This window comes from Eutrigla gurnardus (assembly GCF_963514095.1).
Source record: "Eutrigla gurnardus genome assembly, chromosome: 5".
Classification (NCBI taxonomy): domain Eukaryota; kingdom Metazoa; phylum Chordata; class Actinopteri; order Perciformes; family Triglidae; genus Eutrigla; species Eutrigla gurnardus.
In genome coordinates this window covers 19,391,763-19,413,342 of record NC_139919.1, presented here as the reverse complement: position 1 = coordinate 19,413,342, position 21,580 = coordinate 19,391,763, and the positions used below count along the sequence as shown (strand labels likewise).

Genomic DNA, 21,580 nt, shown 5'->3' with positions numbered 1-21,580 from the left:
TCAGTGTTGTGGCGTTCAATGAGAACTCACCCGAAGGTCGGTTTACTTCTCACTTAGTGATATAATGTTTATGTGCCACTGAAGGAGCTTTTGTCAAGCTTCCCGGAAGAAAGAAAAAATCTCAGCTTGTGCTTGAAGACTAAAAATACATAACAGATAACCTGGGGATATGGAGTTTAAAAGACAAGGGCCTTTGCCAGGCTGTGACAAGCAGATGCTTTCAGATTGCATCATGGGAAGTGTAGGATCCAGTGTTTTTGCCCTGCATTCTCTGGAGTGTGTGAAGTTGGGGGATACAGAAGTACAAGTCATATATGAACTTACAAACAGGGCCTGTTCCACCAAATAGCCTCTGGGTTTGACTAATTATATCCACATACTTAAAAAATTAAGATAGCTCTACTTTGTGAGACAGGCCCCTGTGTATTGCCTCCAGCGCTTTGGGGATAGATATTCCTTATTCACGTGTATTGTGGCTAAAACAACGCAGCAGCATTAAAACCGGGCGTACACAACAGGGAATGTTGCCTCCTAACGAACTGCTATGAAGTTGGTAGCCTGACCCTGTGTGCGCGCGTGTGTGTGTGCGCGCGCGTGCTGCTGCCTGTTTTGCCTCTATGCGCCGTTGTTTGCAGATGTTCATTAGCATTTTGGATATTAGCCTCCAGAACCAGCTCCGCCTCCTGCGCTTTGATTGGGCACACTGTTACTGGAGCTGTCAGCTCGACTCCGGGAAGGTTTTCTCTGCTCTCCCCGTCTAGTCTTCGGCCACAGACACAGGCCGACTGACTGCAAGTAGCGGGCAGGCTTTTCTAGCCTTTGTTAGCTAGCTTGGAAAATACCAAGAAAAAAAGACAGAGCCGCATACATGCAGTAGCACACTTCTCTTTTTCAGGGGGTGAAAATGATCATCTGTACGAGTAAAATGGATTATCCCCTAAGAACCCAGTGCCAGCGAGTCCACAAGCAGGTAGGTTAAAGCTGACATTAAGACAAAGCTGTTGAAAATAGTTAACGTAGTTCAAACGCAGTTAAAGCTAGCGGGGTAGCCCAAGGGACGTTCATTCATTTGCCGAAGGGATTTACGTTAATGTATATCAAATAAATGTCCCTTAAACTTGTCTTTCATTCGGGTTTACCGTTTTTTATTAGCTTTACATTGCCCGCATGGACATATAGCAGTTGGTAATATAAAGAAAACAGTGTACAGTTGTTAATACGTCTCTAAACTTTTTAACTCGTTAACCAGTGAGTTAGCTAGCGAGCGGAAAATAGCAGTACGAAACTTCTGCTAGCTAACTCGGCTAACGGTTGATCGAGCAATCGTACTAGTTAGTATAAATCACAACCGAAATGGCAATAAAATCAACTTGGTTTTCATGATTTGGGTGCTTTCAGTGTTAGGAACTGCCACCTTTCGTTACTGCCAAAAAAAATATGTTGTAGTTTCCATCTCCATCCATTTAAATGTCACGTTCGCAACGTTTCGTCAACGGCTTATAAGCTTCAAATAATAAATGTTAGAGAAGCTAATATGAACAAAATTAGCCGTTTTGCTGTCAAATGCGTGTTTGTGCGGTCACTGTAAGTGTTGAGCCTCACACACAGTGTAACGGAGACTCTTCCTTTGTTAGTTTAACAGTGGTGATTTAACCATCATTTTTTATACATGGTGATATTCAACTTTCATATCAGTTTAGTGAAATGCGGTCACTTAATGCAGGGACGGTGGAGAGCGGTGGGGTTTTGAGGAGAAATCTGTAGGTGACGATGACATCATCTGAGGATTTGGGAGAAAAGTGTCTGTCAGTTAGGTGGCTGTGAAGTAATGCGGTGCCATTTATCACCCATAAATAAAATATATGGACGGCTTGGAGGGACACAGCAGTGTAACGTTAAACGCTTCTAATCAACGAGGAGAGATTATGAGTTTAGTGTTTCCTGCTCCAGGTCCAATCTAAACGTTGGCGACTTTTATTGTGCTGTTTTTTGCCGGCTGAACTGGACTGCCAATCAAAGTTGTTTTTCTCCTCCGCCGCTGTTTTTCCATTTTGCAACAGAAGGGGGGCGCTGTCTCAAGTGCAGTCCAGAAAGACATGTTTGCTGCAGATTAGAGTGCAGAAATTGAGCAAAACAGGGAGGAATGTGAGCACCAAGGGATTCAAAACTCTCTACTCTGGTTTCAAGTCCAATTTCGATTACTTTTTATTATCCCTTGCACTGTTTTGCCGTCATATTTATTGCCCTTTTAGCTGAATTTTTTTCTGTAACTATGGACAGAGGATCAGTATTTGCATTGAGACCTATGCGTTTGCAAAGCAAAATAACCTTGTGAGTTTACAACTACAGCACTTCCACCCCAAAAGCTGTCTGTTGCAATAAACAAGTACGTTGCAGGCATTTGAGCAACAGCCTTATTTATATGATAACCTACATACCCCTGGCTTGTTTGTGGATGAGACTAGTAATGAATTACCTTGTTATCAGTGGAAGTCTTTTGTAACTACATCTCCCCCTTGCTCGACCTACCTACCATGTTTTCTGACAGGTCCAATCACTCATCTGGCCTATGTGGGCTTGGCTTTCTTTTTTTTTTTCATCCTGCAGCACAGTGTTTTGTTTGTCTTGGTTTTGTTGTATGTGCTGTCCTACCCAGCGGCTCTTTTCCCTCCCTTCTTCTCCTCCCTTCTCCAAACATCTTTGGGCTGCAGCTGGTTTGTTTTGCACCACTCTCTGAGTTCAGGTTCCAGAGCCAAAATAGGCCCTGGCTGCTTGTGTTTCTGGTGATTTGGGGAGGGGGCTGATGCCGTCAGGACTCCGGCACATGTTAGGGACGGACCCCTTCCAGGCTCAATCGGAATGCAGATTGAATGTCCATCTCCTGTATCTGCAGCAGCCCCCCTCCTGCAGCCCACCGACATCACACATACAGACACTACATGCACATCTCATCTCAAGCTGACACATTTACCCTTGAAAGACTGCTGGCATAAATTTTCCACTTCTTTGTTTCTCATCTTAGACCCCCATATTCCTGCCCCTACAGTGCTGCCGTTTTGTTTGTCAGCCTGCTATCAAAGCCTGTCTTTGTCTCCATTTACCTTTCCTCCCCTCAGTGACGTCATCCCTGTTTTTCATTGAATCCCTGCCTCTTTCTCCTCTCTGATCAATAAACAAATGACCTGTCGTTTGTTGGGAAGCAAAGGTTTTTTTTTTATTTTTTTTTATGTCAAATGATCTGCACCTGTGAAATTTCACTCACAACAGGCCCTGTGAGTCTTTGTGTGAGTTCTGTCTTTTGCAGCCAGGCAATAAGTTAGAATTTATCTTATGATAGCAAGCACGGTTTTGACAACAACAAAAAAATATCTTTGTTTTGAATTCAATAGCTACTGGGCATACTATAAGCAGAATTAATAGGTTTACGGTATGTGCACAAAGTCTTAATGTGCTTTTCACTCAGACTGTGCATGTGAAACCAAAATGTGCGCTGTAACACCATACACAGTTGCCCAAAAGATGTGTTTGCATTATTTAGCCACCCACACACGCTTGTTAGCAGCTTATTTTCTTTTCATGCTGTTGGTTTTTTCCTGTGGGTGGACAGTATTGCCTTATCAAAAGTTATGCTGTGCTGTGTGCAGCATTTGTGGATTTCAGGCAATAAAGATAAAGCTGTGGGGATGGGTGTCTGGATGCATATTTGACAAAATATGTATGTCTAAACCTCTGTGCCCTAGTGTGTATTAATCACAATCATTGATGAGAAAACGTTTCTTTAAATGATGTGGGATGGATTGCTTATGTGGGGAAATATAGCTTTACTTGTTCAGTCTTGCAACCGAGGAAAACGATGTAATTTAAGATGGACTTTACCTTTCGTTTGAGTAGTTTCAAAATCTGTAAAAATGTACCCTAACTTTATCTGCATAAACTTACATAATATAGTCTTGAATGAATAATACGCAGAGTTAGGATGTATCTTTCGTGTTAAGGTGTCAGACTCAGTCAAAACTGTAGGATGTTATTTCCTGCTGTGCGACTGCCCACATCATAGTTCCTGTTTCAGTTTGTCTTTTTCTGCATCATTTGTCCAGACTTGTTTATGAAATTTCACAAAACACCAATTTCCTTTCTCCCTCGTCTGTACCACAGTAAGTGTTGTCAACAATTATCTAAACTTGTTGTTCTTGTCACAGCTGTATATTTGACAGTGGCTGACGATTAAATTAATGATAGTTAAATGGCCACTGTAGAGATTTGTGATCTGTTGCTTGCTGTGTCATTTCTACGGGTTGTGTGTGTATTTGGTGATAAAGCAATACGTTTATCAGGTGGCTGTGAAGCTGATGGTGGGCAGTAGAGACACATACATTGTCCTTTGTGGGTGCTCTATATGATACACACGTCTGCCATATCAGCGGTTACTGTTCTAATGGCAAAAGTAACCCTTTGAGGAAATAATCTTCAAACACAAATTGTGTATTCCTTTACATTCTGAACAACACTGGAGGAAGTAGAAGCTGTGTTGTCCCAAGATTCCTTGTGTCATCTGGTTGCTCATGATGTCCCACTTTGATAAGGTTTTGTCATAGCCTTGTGGGCTCTTAGTAGTCTTTTTTTTTTTTTTTCCAGAGAAGCCACCATATTTGTTGTCTGAAATGTTTTCCATACAGTGTTGGTATTTGGATGTCTGGTACAGGTCTTAAATCGGAACCTAATAATATGTTTATTATTTTGAATTCATATTTTCTACTGTGTAACACATACGTACTTACATAAGTCATTTTTCCAAAAGAGCACATTTTTCGTGTGTAATATTATGTGAATTGTACCTATATTGATCACTGTCACTTTTTAAATTGAATCTCTCAAATAGTGTTACCCGTTTAAAAATATAATATCAGTCGGGCTGTAGTTACAGTGAGGATTATTTCTTACACCTGATTCAGGGAATCTGTTGTTTGTATTTCAAGCTGAATGGAGAGCAGTTTATTGAACAGTTTCACATGGATCATTCATCCATTAATCCATTAACTGTAGCTTGGTGAAAGACTAGGAAAGAATAGAAGTGGTTTCCCTACATAGATCTCTGACAAGTCAAAGTCAATGCAAGCTTTTTGAATGATATAGACGCAGCAATGCCTTTTCCTTTCTGTGGCCAAGCCAGTTGGTGCTTGATAGAGTTGTAACAGATTCTGCAGCTCAGTATTCTAATCAGTATCTCTTTTAGATACTTGTGTGAATAGGCTCTTGTCGAGGGGTCTTTGATTGGCAGGCACCTGTGTGCTCTAGAACCCCTCTAGCCCATTTCCCATGTCTGTTGACAGACAAGAGTGGGTCAGGGTTTGTGTCCGAGCGGGTTTCATTTAGTGCCAGCTCCCCTTGTTCACTCAGTTTTAGTTTTTTTTATCCCTTTGTTCTACTTGGATAATTTGTTCTCTGTTGCTATCAATAAACTATGAAACGAGGGAAATATAAGCATCATAATGAGTTTGATTTGTATAAGATGTAGTATGTTAACATGTATTTCAAAATCTGAGTGTATATAGGTCAAGAGGCGGAGCCTTATGCAGGATCACAAGGAAAGCCTCTTCCACTACTGGGAGAAGTGAAATACCACATGAAGCTACCAGCCAGATAAACATGGTGATGAATGCCAAAGAGCAGTACGGATCTAAAATTAAGTTGTCGACATTTGCTCTGACTATCTGTGGCATGAGTTAAGGTGTGTGCGGAAGATATAATCCTAGACAGCAGTGTGTCCTGTGAAAAGGAGAAGTCTTTGCCAACATTCATACAGTTCAAACTGCAGTGAACCATTTGGCTTCGATCAGGGCTGTGCGCTCAGGTTTCACGTACAGGGGAACCGAGTCCTCGCAAGAGGCCTAGCTCCCAAATGCCTTTTCCTAGAGGCCATTGTATGACGGCGAGAGAGGGCAGGCCAGCTTCCCTCTACACATGGGTTTCTCTTGGCCTCAGACTAGTCGCACCTATGTTTGTTTGGTCCCATCCACTTCTTTGATGCTGCAAAGCTTCCCTCTTCAAGGCCTCTTAAGCCCAACTTTAATATTAATTTCTTCAGTGTTTTTTTTTTAACCTGGTTTAAGCAGTTGCTGTTGTTTTGAGATTGCCTCTCCTCAGCTGATTTAAGGTGTGGAACATGACTCCAGTCCAACACACAGTGTGAGCAGCCCTACATCACGAGGTGTGGACACTGAAGTCCAACCTTATCTTGTGCCAACCTGCTTTGACTATAATGAGTTATAATAATTTAAATGACTGTGTTACTGGTTTTTGTGTCATGTTATTCCAGCAGCATTTATATGTAAGCGGTATATTGAAGGAAAGTTTTTACAGAGAAAACAAGTCTATAATCATTATCCAAGTTCTACAAAATCAACATTCATCACTGTCACTATGGTAACTTTGACAATGTTGATGGTGGCAAAAAGTCCAAAACCCAAAGATATTCAACCTACAGTGATATAATACAGAGAAGAACAGCACATAATCATATTCAAGCAGCTGGAACCATCGTATTTTGATGGTTTTTGCTTAAACAATGTTTAATGATTCAAATTTATGGCAGTTCATTTGCTGTCGCTGGACAAATCGATTAATTGACTATTCAGCTCAGCATTTCAGCTATGAAAGCTACTGCCTCAGCATCGTACGTACAAACACTGACAAAACATCCTCCGCTTGTACTGCAACAACAAATGGCAGAAACCAACCTACTCCCTCCTCCCTGTCCTTGTTTCTGTAGGTGATGGTGAACGGTGAGAAGGAGCGAGTGTCGTTGCTGTTTATGAAAGCGCTGGTCAACAGGGGGAGCATGGACGCCGTGTCCCAGCAGATGGCCTCTCACCCTCAGTACTTGGAGAGCTTCCTGCGCACACAACACTACATCCTGCACATGGACGGCCCCCTGCCACTGCCGTATCGCCATTACATCGCCATCATGGTCAGTGACCAAGCTGTTCTTGTTTACACATACCCAGCATCTCAGCATTCTACTGTACAGGTGTCTAAACAAACACACAGCCATTTTGGAAGCTGTTCTTTACCAGGAACCATTCCATATTAAATAAAAACAAACTAAAGTTGGTCTTTTTTCTCGATTGTGGTTGCTCATCTTCCTCTTCCAATGACTTTCAGGCTGCGGCACGCCATCACTGCAACTACCTGGTGTACCTGCACTCAGCCCACTTTCTGAGGGTAGGTGGGGACCCTCTGTGGTTGCAGGGTTTGGAGGCAGCGCCCCCTCGTCTTCGTCTCCTTGACCACATCAACAAGGTGCTGGCCCACCAACCCTGGCTCACTGCCTGCTCGCACATCCAGGTACATCCAAGCAAAGCACAGGCATACAAAACAAAATGTACATAAACCTTAACAAGACGGCATTAAATGATTACCTGTTATACAGAATGATTTACATATTATTTTAATCTTTAAAGCACCACGGATGCATATTAAGGGGTATAAGGAAAGCCTTAAAACCATGTCTGTTTCTGTTTCCTCCAGACGCTGCTGAAGTCGGGCGAGCAGTGCTGGTCACTGGCTGAGCTGGTGCAGGCTGTGGTGATCCTGGCCCACTGCCACTCTCTCTGCAGTTTTGTGTTTGGATGTGACACAGACTCAGACTTTGTCCTTCTCTCCAAATCTCCTAACGGTACCCCACCGACCTTCTGCCCCTTTGATGCTGCCAACGGCAACACCACCGTGCCTCAGTCTCTCGCCTCTCCCTCCGAACACATAACACGAAAACGGGTAACAAATCACACTTGCATTCCTAAAATAAAAGTCACAGAGGATTGTAGTCGGATATTATTCCACTCATCTTATCTTTTAAACAGTTGTAATGCTAAGAAACCTTCAAAGTACATTTGCTTTGATTCTCTGTAAGTGGAAAATACACAGTGGAAATGAATATGATGGTTTGTTTCATGTGATACTATTTAAATATGTTTTCCCTTGCTTCATTTGAGATAAACTGGGGATACATACATAAATAATTTCAAAGGTCAATCAGTATGACTGCAACTAATGATGAATTTAATTATTAATGGTAATTGTATTTTTGCAGTTTATCATTTCTAAAAAGAATAGTCTTAATTGCACGTTCTGTCTAAAACCCAAAGATTCTACATTTTTCATTGATATAAAACAGAGCAGCATTTGAGAAGCTAGAATTTAGTTTTTTCTGTAATATGTAATTTTAGCAATTAATCAATTATAATAATGTTTGTCAGTACATTTTCTATCCATTGTCTAATCAGTTAAATGACTCATCATTTCAGCACAATTATACAGTATTTTACAGGAGTTTTTGTGGACAGAAGGACTTTAGAATTTGAAGTAAATGCAGTATACGTGATCTCTTACATAAAAGACTTCAATAAACCATAATTCATGGTGTGAAATGGATGGTTTAGTTAGTCCAAGCATGTGTTTCTCAGCATTAAATGCAGACAGATATAGCTTAATTCTGAATTAAAAGAGCTCTTTGTGTAAATAGGAGATGAAAGTAGGAGATGTGTTTTCTCATAACAAGGATCATTTCTTGCTACAGTAGCCGTTGGTTGTGTCTGTTCCTTGTAAGATACTCAAAAGTTAATTCAACTTCATCAGTAGGTTTTTGGTGTGTGTGTGTGTGTGTGTCAACAGTCTCTGGACTCCAGTGGTGACATGGTGTGTCTAAAGGAGAGGATTCAGAAGTCCCAAGAGGAGCGTGAGAAGAGAGAGGAGCATCTGCTGCAGACACAAACACTCCAACAAGCAGGTAAGCTACATTGGCTGATGAATGCAGAAAAGATGAATAAGATGACACTTACTTGGATTTTCTCCCTCACTTCTGATGGCTATCTTGAGTGTTACATATAGGTCACATGATGTGAAACCTGAATAATCACTGCTCATCATCAGCCACTCATGTTGACACTATCTCTCTGCATCTCTTTTGCGTCCATCTTTTTTTAGATATCGAAGAAGAGGAGGAGATCATGTGCTTCACAGACCCGACGCGTTTTATCACAGATCCTGACTTATGCTATCAGGAGTTTGCTCGTAGGGAGGAGGACCACTTTCAAGTATTTAGAGTTCAGGTGAGGATGTTACATTTGTGAATGGTTAAGTAGACAAGTGATCAGTCCGTTAACTTGTGTGTCTGTGTGTGTTTGTGTGCTAAGACCACACATGTTTTTCTGCTGGCAGGTGTCCATTAAAACTCTGTAATAGGACCCCTCAAAATCACAGGTGTTAACACAGTTCTCTCAACCAATGCTTTACAATACCGTATGGTTTATCATTCAAATTGAATAGCTGTTTATATACAAACACAAGCACTTATCAGGTTTGGTATTATCTTAATGGCCTTCTTCCAAAATGCGCAAAATATAGTGACAAAGAGAGTTTGAATCACTGAATGGATAAATAATGCTGAGAGCTGGAGTTTCCTTATACCCACATGTATTTGAAAATGCTTGTGTTTAGATATTACCAAAAATAAATCTAATATATGAACTAAATTCATTTTACCATCTTATTCTTTGGTGTTACATCCATGTATGCTGAGAACACAGTGAGTTTGAAGCACAGAAAATCAGTTGTCTGTCTGTTGGTACTCCATTATCTGCTGTAACTGCCACATGAGAGCAGTGCAGGGCAACGGATGTGAATCCACAGGGAATGTCATACATTGCTCCTTTAAAGTGATGCCATGCTGTCTGGTTTGTTCCCTACCTCGGGGCTGGAAACCTCACAAGGGGTTGCAAGATAAAACAAAAGGGTCACAGAGGTACTAAGCGGATTGGAAAGCAGAAAAAGATGATCTTATTTTGTTTTCTTTTTCATCTTTGCGTTTCTATTCAGAATTCTTAAAACCATTCCCATAAAACAAAGTTGTTGTTTTTGTAACCGGTCACAAACGGTAGACATTGGGCTGAGTTAAGAACCACTGCTGTACATTAATATTTAATGTTCTTGAACTAAAATCAAATCCTTGCAGACTATAAATATGTTGTGCATTTTCTCTGCAGGACTACTCATGGGAGGACCACGGCTTCTCCTTGGTCAACAGGTTGTATTCGGATATTGGGCTCCTCTTGGACGACCGATTCAGGAGTGTGTCCACCCTCCCCTCCACGCACAGCCCTGACCTGAAGAGGGCGATCTGGAATTACATCCATTGTGTGTTAGGAATACGGTGAGACTGCGACAAAAACATTCTTTTTACTCCTAGAAAAGTCCTGCTTTTTCTTTGTGTGTGGTGGATAAATTAATAATTTGCGTGTGTGTGTGTGTGTGTGTGTGTGTGTGTACAGGTATGACGATTATGATTACGGAGAAGTAAACCAGTTGCTAGAGCGAGATTTGAAGCTGTACATCAAGGCTGTGGCCTGTTTTCCCGATGCCACCAAAAGTCCAGTGTGTCCACTGAGTTTGGCTCCACTTCAAACATCAGAACGGGTAAGAAGGCCTACACTGTTAACTTACTGTCGGACAACCCTCTTTTGGCACTCGGCGTGATTCACTTTTCATTTTCTTTCCCTCAGATACACGTAAATTTACTAATAATGGAGGCCCGGCTGCAGGCTGAGTTGCTATACGCTCTGAGAGCCATCACTCAGTACATGATTGCCTAAGTGCTTGGAGAGGCACAGACTTAAAACTCTCCGCCGGTACAGAGAGAGACCCAGAGGCGCGAGGATAAAGAAATCTCAACAGCAGACGGTGGAGTGGGACGAGAGCGGCACTTTTTAAGGATGCAGATCTCCACTTCTTTTGAAGCTGTACCTCCATGAATGTGCTTTTCTTTTTCTCAGATTTAATGTATTTATACCATAGTGTGCCACGCCCCCGTCCCCCCTGTTGTGAAGTCCACTTATCAGACATCTCGGCTCTCAAATGTTATGTGCAATTATTACTAGAGTTTTAATTTTTACCTGCTTGGTTGTAGCAGTGTGTTACAGTGGCCAATGCTCTCCTTAGTTCGATCAGTGTCCTTTTGTATTAACTATGCTTTCCCCCAAAAAATATCTTTTTTTTTGTACAAGTTGAATGTTACTGGGAGACCAGAGCCTATGTTATTTTTTTGGACAATCCTTGTCAGTGTTGGAGGAGGACATTAAGTGGACCGTGAAGGACGACGGTTTTGCTCTCCCTAACATTTTGTATTAATGCTGGTCAAGAACAAACACAACAGTGACACTGCTGGAAGTTATCACATCACTAGTTTCTTTTAATAAGCACTTTTTTAAACTTTATATATTTATAATGCTAGGTAGCTCGTTAGTAGACATTGAGACAAAAACAGTGTGTGGGTCTGATGCCTTTCTTCTCAACTGTATGTAAAGAACATTTTTAGACTGTTTGTCCTCAAACTTTCAGACTTTGCTTTAGTTTTCAAGGCCAGATATCTGAGTGAAGTAACTTGATCCAAGATATTTCTGTGAATTGTTGCTCTTCTTGTTACCTGCAGTTCAGCGCCGACACCGATAAGGATTTTGAAGTTGACAATGTTTTCAAAACACACATTTTACATCTGATAACACATTTGTAGCTAAACTAAGGAAGCCAGTGAGCTGTGTCCTACAGATGAGATTAAGCTGAGCCATGTGCTAAATGATGTGTTTTCTGTACCAACGAATAAGAAAATTAAATTAGACTAAATTTCAGACTGAAGATAAATTAAAAATAAGCAACAGTAAAATGATAAATTGGATGGATGAAGCATGCCCAGTTGATCTCTGCTGGTCATGAGTTGAGGTTGGGTTCAGAGTTTTGCTCAAAGCTTTTTTATTTGTGATCTGTATCAAAGCTGATTATCAAGTCAAAATCCGAAGTACAATTTGCGAAGCAGAAGAATGTGCAAAGTAGTTGTTAAAACACTTTTTATTTTCATCTATCTTTTTCTTTTGTTAACTATAGAGTACTTTCTTGTTTTGCTTCTGGGTGTGAGCGTAGGACATGCTTGTTGTGCTGCAGCCTGAGTAGATATAGCTGTGTGACAGACTGTTTAGAATTAGTAACTGCAGGATGTAGAAAAGAAACAAGTGCATATCGAGCATATAAAGCAAAAGCACTGTTAACACAGGTGCCTTCAGGCTAAAACTGGAGTGCTGCTGAAATGAAGGGGAGTGCTGAAGTGACTACTGGAGGCTGAATGTGGGCTTTGGTTGCAGCTGGGAAACACCCCAACTGACGAGTTTAAAACTTGTGGTCCACGTGAATGGGGACAGTTTTCCTTTTTTTTGGTGTCGGTCAGCACATGCCCATGTTTTCAGTCACCTTGTATGAGCCCCAGCGACTCAGCAAAGAGCCTTTGACACAGATGGATGTTAAAAATATTCAACTTGAGCAGATTGAAAAAAAAATGACAAATCTTTAAAAAATAAAAAACATAATTAAACTGAAACAAAAAAAAGAGAAAGTGGAAAGACAAAAAAAATGTTTTTTGAAAATGTGAAGAATTGTTTTCTATAAAGACGCTCTATGAAAATAACTCCTGTCAACTGTTTTTTTTCTTCAGTATACCTTTAAGAACCATGATGCATTCGCCATTTAGTAAACCACATAAACCTTGTATTATGAACAAATGTGTATCTTTATCTTACAAGCAGCAATAATTTGATGACTAGAAAATCCACGAAGACTGAAGAAGACTGATGAAGGCTGAGATGCAGTTGAAAGCAAATGGAATAAGTTAGTAATGTTAAAAGATTTTGTTCAACTACTACTCCACTTTGGTATAATTTCATAGTGTGTATTTCATGTCTTTTTAAAAGGCAGTATTTGAGAAGAACACTTATATCTGCTGTTATGCAGATACAGTAGTTATATAACTAGACAACAGTGGCCCCTAGTGGCACACGTGTAGAACTGAACAGAGTAATAACTGCACCAAAGACTCGACAAGATGGGTTAAACAGTTTATTGAATGTATTTCTGCTGTTCAGAACTGTTTTTCATCTCTGGCTGACTTTACAATATGTAAAGAAAGAAAAGGGGGGCTTAAAAACTATCAACATGAATCAAAAACCATAAACATAATTGGCTTATGCACAACTCATTCCCTGTCCACCCCACCCTCCCCTATGGATAAAAAAAATCCAAATACTAAAATACTGTATCAAATGGGGCAATTTTAAATGACAAAACAAATACAGGGACTAACTTCTACTTTTAGGAAACTGAAGAACAAAATATGTAGATAATTATTACATGGTGAGTGGGGGGGGGGGGGGGGGGGGGTAAGTAATAACACCACACCTGCCCATTTTTTGAGGAGGCAACAGTGAACTACAGACATGTAACCAACTATCTCTCCTTTTACATGCTGCAGTCTGTCCTTTCAATTAGTTAAGAACTTTTTCCAACACCTGGACATTAGTTTAGACAAACTAGGGGAGTTGTTGCATATACAACTTTCTAAAAATAATTATGTTATGATTTAAAATAACAAGAAAATCATGCAGTTTGAAGAAGCTGGTCTTCTGTTTCCAGATCTATTTAATGACCAGTTGAGGGGGATATATATATATCTTTATAGATATAGATATTTTAAAAAAAACATAAAACCAAAAAGGGAAGGACTGCTGATCATGTGCTAACTTCTAACATAACACCAAATCAAGATTCGTATGCTGTATACAGAAAATTCAAAAGGCCCTGACATGCACCCACTGCATCATGGCGTACTGCAGGATATGTTACACATGACATCTAGCACCATTAAAAAAGTTTAAAAAAAAAAAAAATAATAAAAGCATTTGTGGGACAAAAAAGAGTGCTTTATACAAATCAGAGACTAACATATTCACATAGCTACAGTGAAATGATGAATATTAAGTTTAAACTGCAGGGATGTTATTTCTGATCACGAAAAACGCCGACAGTTATGAACAAAAGTAATTAAATACAAACACAAAACACAAAATTTAAGGGGAAAGATGACAAAATAAAGTCCATCTTGCTACAGAGTAAAGTCATGCTATAGTGTTTTAAATATTGGCAGTCAAAATAAAACCCAAGGGATAGAAAGTACTGATACACATGGCTGGAGAGCTGGAATACATTTCTCAAAAAAAAAAAAGGGAAGTCAAATTGGAGGTCAACTCTTTTTTTAAGACGGAAACAAAACAGATGTGTGTTGGTTTCCAGTCTGTTCTAACAGAGAAAATGTGTAAAATAAATATTTGCTTTGCTGTTGTCACATAATCCGACTACGTCCGTGCAGAGTTGTTTTCCTGTTGTTCTTCCTTTGAGCGACCCTGAGAGGTAACGGTTGTATTAGTCTCGTTGTGAGATGAGAATTCGACAGCATGTTGAAGAGTGGTACAATGAAGATTTTTCTTTTCGCCATGCCACATTTCAGCGCAGATTTCTTTCTTTTTTTTCAAACTTGGATTCACAATTAATGCAGAAAATACTGAGGCAGATCATCAGGAATTTTAGTTAAACAGTCAAGTATTGATACACTTTGCCTCACTCGACTCTCAAAGTCGGATTATCACGTTACAGGCATCTTTTTGCAAAGCTTATGTACACCGAGATACTGTCAGGCCCAAGCGCTCCCTAAATGCCATGCAAATATTAGTGTTCCTTTGGTTATGTAAAAAAATCTACATGCATCTCATCCTTTACAAAAATAAAAGTATAGAAAATTACCGTTAAAAATGATTTGAGAATGCTTCCTCCAATGTAAAAAAAAAACATCACTTGTCATTAGTAATATATTCATATGCATTAATATCTCATTTCTTACTTCAATCTAAATTGTATATTAAAACTATAATCAAATATATTCATCTTTTGTACTTCTCACACAGAGAATTAATTTCTTAAACTGAATAATTAAAGTATGAGAGAATATTCTGATATTGAAGCGCCCACGTCTTCCCCTTCTACCCCCCCAACAAAATATCAGGAAAATGTTAAATAACAAAACCCTTCAAGAAGTGATTTTTTTTTTCCTTCAAGATTTCATTTAGTTCTCCTGATAAATCTGCATAGCGTGACATTGTGTGCACATAAACTCTTTTAATGAAATGGTATAACCTAATGTGTCTCCTAGTTTGGGGTCCCTGTGTCGCAGGAGACCTAAGTGCTTTCAAAATGCACAGGCTCAATGAAAACAAAGAGGAAGAAGAAATTATCAGGTAGACCATTAGAGAGTGGAGGCATACTGCTGTCTTTAACAATATAATACTCGGCCAACCAATCACTTGTCGGCAAATAAAATTTGCCCTTGAATGCCCGTGTATGAATTCACAAATCACATTTCTTCATTTCGTTAGTTTCATTTAAGGGATAAAGAAAAACACCCTCTATCTACCATAACACATCCGATTGAAGTCAAACAAATTCCAAACTGCAAATACAGACCCTCTTAACTGTTGAGTCACCAAATTTCATCGGAGAGAAAAATGCGTTTTCTTTCTCTTATGTGAGTAATTGAAATCGTACGTATCATCGTAGTCCAACAATGTGCGAGATGTGTAGCCAATGTATCAAGCGTTTTATACCTCCAGTCGTCCAGTCTTTTTACCTTCCACAACACAGGCACAGTCCGACACCTGCGATGAGACCTTTTCACGGTGCAGCAGAGTGTCTGCACCTCAAACAGCATTTGGTTTAGTTCATGCTTGTGTCAATGGGAAAACTGGCCACTTCTCCAAAAGCACACAGAGTCTTCAATACCAAAGCCACCGAGTACCGTATCCACCCTGAAGCTATTCTGGCGGGACATAACTGAAATATAAACTCCCGCCAAAAGGGGAGTTGATGATTTGTCTTTTCACTCTTAAAAACACCATGTCACGTCTTTTTAAAAACCATCAGTTGAGATTAGAAGAAAAAAAAAAACGGCTAGCAGCCAAAAACGTTGCAAGTGTTAGATTTTCTTTTTAAAAACGGAGAAATATTGTGCATAGTAGCCGGACGCTCCTCCCTGTCTTCTGCATGTCTTGGCACATGACACGGGTGAGACCTAGTCTTCAAAGTCTGCGAGAAGCATCGTATTTGAAAATAGTACTTTCAACCAGCAGGGAAGAGGAATTCACCGGTCAATTTCTGGTTTTGTGAGGTTTTCTTGATTGGAGATTGGTTCCTGCAACGCAAGACGATAATTGGTACTTAGAATCATCTCAATCATTGGAAATCAAATCCTCGTATAGTGTTGTACATTAATCAAATCATTCAGCAGAAAATTAATCAGCAACAATTTTAATAGTTGCTTTAGGACTATTTTCTGTATCATTCGTTCGACTAATTGATAAATATTGGGGTCTAAGGAAGTCTGAAAATGCTCATCTTAATTTCCAAATGTGACAAAAAGCAAATCCTCCCATTTCAGAAGCTCAGATGCCTCGAGATGTTTAGCCGTTTTTCTTTGATACATTTCTTGAACAATAAATCAATTATCAAAATAGTTGAAGATCAATTTCCGGTCAATTAATTTTATCAAGCCAAAATGCCAAACATTTTGTTCCAGCTTCTGAAATGTGAGGATTTGATTTAATTGTAAACTGAGTGTCTTTGGGAAAAGAATACATTTGAAACTTCTGCTGTACTTTTAAAAAAATGTTCATACATTTTATAGACTAAACAATTCAAGAAAACGTCTGAATAGAGAGCGATCGGTTCACCTGGCTAACTCTGTGTGGTCAGCTGAGGAATTAGCTGGGCACCCAGCTGGGAGCGGAGCCCTGTGTGGTGGCTGGACCGCTGTAGCCTTGGCCTCCGGGCAGTATGGGGTCAAAGTTAAAGTCGAGGCTGTCTCCATCCATGAGGTCACTGTTGATGATGTAGTCCACATCACAATCCAGGTTTTCGGTGAACATGTCAATGTCCAAATCTGTGGGCAGTCGGTCCTGACCGCTTGGGAAGCAGGACGGAGCTCCGAACGGACTCATCCCCAGCAGGCTCATGCCGGGGTTGGCTGAGGTGATGGGCCCTCCGTGATGAGAGCCCACGGCTGTCACCGCGGCCTGCTGGGCTTTGAGGGCAGAGAGCTGCGACGGGTCCTGAGACATACCTGAGAGGATCATCCCCAACCCCATCTGGGAGTGATGCTGGTGTTGTTGTTGTTGTTGTTGTGGCTGTTGCTGCTGCTGCTGGTGGTGGTGGTGAAGGTGACGCTGCTGCATCTGAGCCTGCAGTGCCATGGGGGCCACTATATTTGGCTCCAGCCCTTTACCCAACAGCAGCTGGTTGGGTTTGGGTCTCACGCCCACCACAGATGTGCCCAGGCCCATCAGGCCCACCCCTCCAGGATTGGGCATGAGGGGATCCACTTGGGTCATCATGACATCACTGGGAGGAGGGGAGTCGGATGTGAGCAGGGCCTCCAGGCTGGAGGGCACGTGGGTGCTGTAATGGCTGCCCCCACGAGAGCTGGAGCTGGACATGGGGTTGAAGAGGGAGTTGCTGAAGCTTGAGGGCTCTTTGTTGCTCGGACCGCACTGGGAGACGGACGCCTGGGTCCCGGTGTGAGTGGGGGCCTGTGCGAGGCTGGATGGTTGCAGCTGATGGAAGGAGGAGAAGCTGGAGCCACGAGGCAGCAGGGTGGCGGCGGAGGGCAGTGGAGTGGGAGGTGCCGGTGGGGCTGTGCTGGGACTGGCCCCTCCGTGCTGCCCAGTCATCAATGTGAGGCCGTCGATCAGATCCAGCTCCTCCATTAGGGTCTCGGTCAGTGTGGGGGTCAAGCTGCTCGCAGTGTATCTTCCCAGCAGTCCGTCCTCGGGCAGGTTGTCGTCATCCTCCTGTCCAGGAGCGATGGGGGACAGACGTCCGCTCAGGGTGCTGGCATTAGAGCTTGTGCGTGGTCGGAAGGTGGTCCACATGTCGCTGTCATCCAGGCTGCCACGGGACGAGGGGCTGCTGCTGTTCACCCCCCATTTGGGAAACTGCTGGGACGAATTTGGGCTGTCTGCCCCCGCTGAACCTGTGCTGCCATCGCCCTGTAGTGCCCCCCCAGTGCCCCCCAGACCGGCTGCCCCCGCCTGCTTCTTAGTCTGCTTGGCCCGCATGCGGCTCTTCAGCAGTTTGCTGCTGTTGTCCATGGAGGCGGCTCGGCGGCGAGGAGCTTTCCCGGTCTTCCCTCCTTCTGGGTTGAGCATCCACCAGGAGCTCTTGCCTGTCGACTCATTGTGTACCCTCAAGAACTTGTTGTGGAGTGATAAGTTGTGGCGAATTGAATTCTGAGAACACAGAGAAAAAACAGGAAATTATTAAAAATGCAGGTTTTTCAGAGTAACTATTTCAACAAGCATTGTTTAATTTGCAGTTTAAATCACTACTAGTAGCCTATATGCACTTTAGCAGATAGATAGATAAAGGATACTTTTCTAAGTTTTTAATATGTCGAATTTGTCCAAACCACTGATTCCAGATCAGGATCGTTAAATGTCCCAAATTCAGTAAGTATTCTTTTTATTTCCATGGATGAATGTGAACTGTGATAATGGGTTGCAAACGTTGTTATGATGGTCACAAGACAAAAAAAAAATGTTGGGAACCTGACTGAAAGTATTTATTACATTTATCCTGGGTTAGTCGAGTTCAAATTGCTTTTGTCCCTCGGTGTCTTTCTGTTGTTGCAAAATTGTGTTGTTTTGTGAAGTAAGTCAGCAACATAGACATACAAAACACAACTACGTAGACAAACAAACAGACACTGAAAGTGCTGGTAGAGGACATCAATCAATATTGGCTGAAAATGACACCTTAACACCCTTACAACATGTCCTATACTCTGATGTTTGGATATGTTATGACAGCATATGATCCTCTGGTTGCTATATTTATAAATACATATATTATAAAGCATTGCAGTGCAGCTTGTAAACGTGTGTACCAAACACACTCACCTTCCAGCCGGCTGAGCTGTTGCTGTCTCCTTTGTCTCTGAAGTAAGGCACCGTTTTCACCATCCACTCATAGATCTGTGCCAGGGTCAGCCTCTTCTCGGGTGAGTTCTCGATGGCCTGGCTGATCAGATCCGCGTAGCTCTGGTTCCCCCACGCGTTGCGCCGGGATGACCCTTTGCGGGGCGTTGCGCCGGCTCCACCCACCCCGGCCGCGACCCCTCCCTCCGCCCCCGCCGCGGCCTTCTCGGGCTCGGAGGTGATTTGCTGCTGCTCGGGCTTGTCCTCGTCGGCGGGCGGTGTCCCGGCGGCGGACTCGGAGCCGTCCGCCCCCTCCGGTTTGACAGCCGAGATGTCCGGTCTCGGCAGCGGCCACGTGCAAGAGCGGGGTCGGCTCTGCGGCTCGAAATCTGGGTCAATCGGGGGAACCGAGGACTCCGCCATGGCGCTCCTCTGAACTTCCACTCAACCAAAAGTGACGCAACCAATTAAAACATCTACCTTTAAAAATGTCTAGTAAACTTTTAGTAGATGATGCGGTAAAAAGAAAAACTCACTCCTGACACAAAAATACTATGCTTCGCCGCTGCGGGGGTGTAAACAGAGGGGCCTAGAGAAGAGGCGTAATCTGGACACACCAATAGCCTCGGTTAATCCTCAGATTGGAGATTAGGGAACCTAAATAATCTCCTTAATAGTAACTATCATAAACCTTCCGATTTATATAGAATGAAGGAGGGCCGAGACGAGAGTCCCTTTGTTTGAATGAAACAAAAACAAAAGTGGCAGAGTGGCAATGAGCACCAAAACATCTGGATCTACAGAGGTTTTGGCTCACTTGGAAATGAATAGTCCTACCAAAATCACAAACACGTGGATATAAAACAATGTCATTCCTGTTCAGAAACACTAAATTAATAGTAATTAAAGGGAACTTTTAATTAAAAATACTGTCTGAAAGGGATTTTCTTATTAATAAATGAAAATTCGTACCAAATATGTCAAACTGCATATATTATTTCACCCTCATAGAAACCCGTGAGTTTAGTACTGCAAAACTATGAAGACTACAAACGGGGATTAGCTAGCTACGGTTACAAAGGATCTTCTGAGCCCCGTCGACTCCACTTGTAAACAACGTGATGTCTGGCCACTCCACAAGCCAAAAATAAAACTTTATACTCAAACAAAACTGCCACAAAAGCATCCAGTTAAATCAACGTTAAGTGTCAAAACGTAAGACGGATGATTATCCCGCGACGTTTTTTGTAGCCAACTGCCAAAAAAAAGTGCAAAAAAAAAAAAAAAAAAACACCCAGTGGAGACCGCCGTCTCTCTGGCCTGTTATGTTGAAGCCGCTGGAACTAAACAAGCAGAGAATGTCGATCCTTTGTGTGTGGGGGGAACCGTGAGCGGATTCGGGCGGCTGTTCAATGGTGTTTGAGTAAATGAACGCAGGGAGATGAAAGAAGTGTACACGAGAGAAGTCCGTGCTTCAGGTCTGCACGATCCGCCACATTGCGGCCGGGCGCATGTCACCATCTGCCATGTTTCTCCGTCCGCACTCCTGCCGCGGCACACGATGCACGAAGAAGCTGCTGGTAAAAAAATATACAAAACCCCGTCGACCGAGGCTCCGCCGATCTCGGTGAACTCACTACAGGCGAATCCCCGGAGTGTTGGTTGAAGTTCGGGTCGCCTCGGAGGTCTGTCGGCTCCCACCCCGCCGCACTTTAAAACAGCCCGATAGCCGCCGTAACGTTAGCTGGTTAAGCTCCTGCTACTCCAGAGTTTACAATCCGTGGAAAAGTCAGTGAAGAGCGTCCGATAACTTCCTCCAAGTGGCCGCTTTTAATCCGCGACGACTTTTGTGAAACTTCCCGTTGTCGCGGCTGTCCAAATATTCACTTCTTGACTACCTTTTTGACTTGTTTGGTTTTGTTTTGTTTTGACTCGAGGCGAAGACTCCCTTCTGACGTCTGTTTACCACTGTCAGGCGACGCGTTCTGCGCAGGCGCCAGGTGGATTTCTGGGAAACCGAGTCATTCATGTGACAGAACGGGCGTAAACAGCAGCTGAGGGTGGCAACATGTACCTGTAGTAGTGCATTATGTAACAGTTTATGGAAATGTGCTAAGTCCCAGGGACACTTAGGGCAGTTAAGCTATTACCGGTAATTAGAGTACTGATAGCTTACGTAAAAGACTACTTTTAGGCAAAATAACACATTTTATATTATTATTATTATTATTATTATTATTATTATTATTATTATTATTATTATTATTATTATTATTATTATTATTGTGCTCTTTAATTGTTCAAAATGTATTCTCCCACCTCCTCAACGACATGGTAGTATTAAAGTCGAGGTGAAATAATAAAAAAAAAAAGTACCTTATTTTGCACCTATTTAACAATAAAAAAATATATATTTGTATTTATTTTTTATTTTTTTTATCAAAATCCAATATCTTTTCCTTCCCGGAAAACTAAATATGGCTTATGCTTACATGAGCTATATTACCATACCATTGGGCCTCTTCTTGTGTGGGTAATCTGTCACCTACATATTTCTTTTATGCATAGTGTACACGTCAGACATTTAATACATTTAATTCAGATTGATTACAGTTACTTAACGCCCAGAGGCCCAGAAACCAACCATGTAGTAGTGGGGCTATGACCTAGTTTTTAAAAATAATGAAGGC

The 21,580-nt window shown here is 41.8% G+C and overlaps 2 protein-coding genes across 2 annotated transcripts; one reads left to right on the top strand and one right to left on the bottom strand.

Annotated features, from left to right (window-relative positions):
- Window positions 1-766: 766 nt before the first annotated feature.
- sesn4 (sestrin 4) lies at window positions 767-12,505 on the top strand. The gene is made up of 9 exons (XM_084010259.1): window positions 767-970; window positions 6,770-6,967; window positions 7,162-7,344; window positions 7,528-7,773; window positions 8,671-8,785; window positions 8,983-9,107; window positions 10,041-10,207; window positions 10,326-10,470; window positions 10,557-12,505. Exons 1-9 carry the CDS (start codon window positions 905-907, stop codon window positions 10,644-10,646), a joined length of 1,335 nt encoding a protein of 444 aa, XP_083866385.1. The 5' UTR covers window positions 767-904; the 3' UTR covers window positions 10,647-12,505.
- A 132-nt stretch (window positions 12,506-12,637) lies between these two features.
- foxo4 (forkhead box O4) lies at window positions 12,638-20,868 on the bottom strand. Its single transcript, XM_084010256.1, has 3 exons — window positions 18,873-20,868; window positions 16,650-18,203; window positions 12,638-16,111 (listed from the first exon to the last, which is right to left on the bottom strand). Exons 1-2 carry the CDS (start codon window positions 19,311-19,313, stop codon window positions 16,680-16,682), a joined length of 1,965 nt encoding a protein of 654 aa, XP_083866382.1. The 5' UTR covers window positions 19,314-20,868; the 3' UTR covers window positions 12,638-16,111; window positions 16,650-16,679.
- Window positions 20,869-21,580: the final 712 nt, after the last annotated feature.

Coding starts and splice junctions, on each gene's coding strand:
- sesn4 (XM_084010259.1), top strand. CDS start 905: ATGATCATCTGTACGAGTAAAATGGATTATCCCCTAAGAACCCAGTGC. Junction 10,208..10,325: donor CATTGTGTGTTAGGAATACG/GTGAGACTGCGA, acceptor GTGTGTGTACAG/GTATGACGATTATGATTACG. Junction 10,471..10,556: donor CACTTCAAACATCAGAACGG/GTAAGAAGGCCT, acceptor TCTTTCCCTCAG/ATACACGTAAATTTACTAAT.
- foxo4 (XM_084010256.1), bottom strand. CDS start 19,313: ATGGCGGAGTCCTCGGTTCCCCCGATTGACCCAGATTTCGAGCCGCAG. Junction 18,204..18,872: donor ACAGCTCAGCCGGCTGGAAG/GTGAGTGTGTTT, acceptor CTGTGTTCTCAG/AATTCAATTCGCCACAACTT.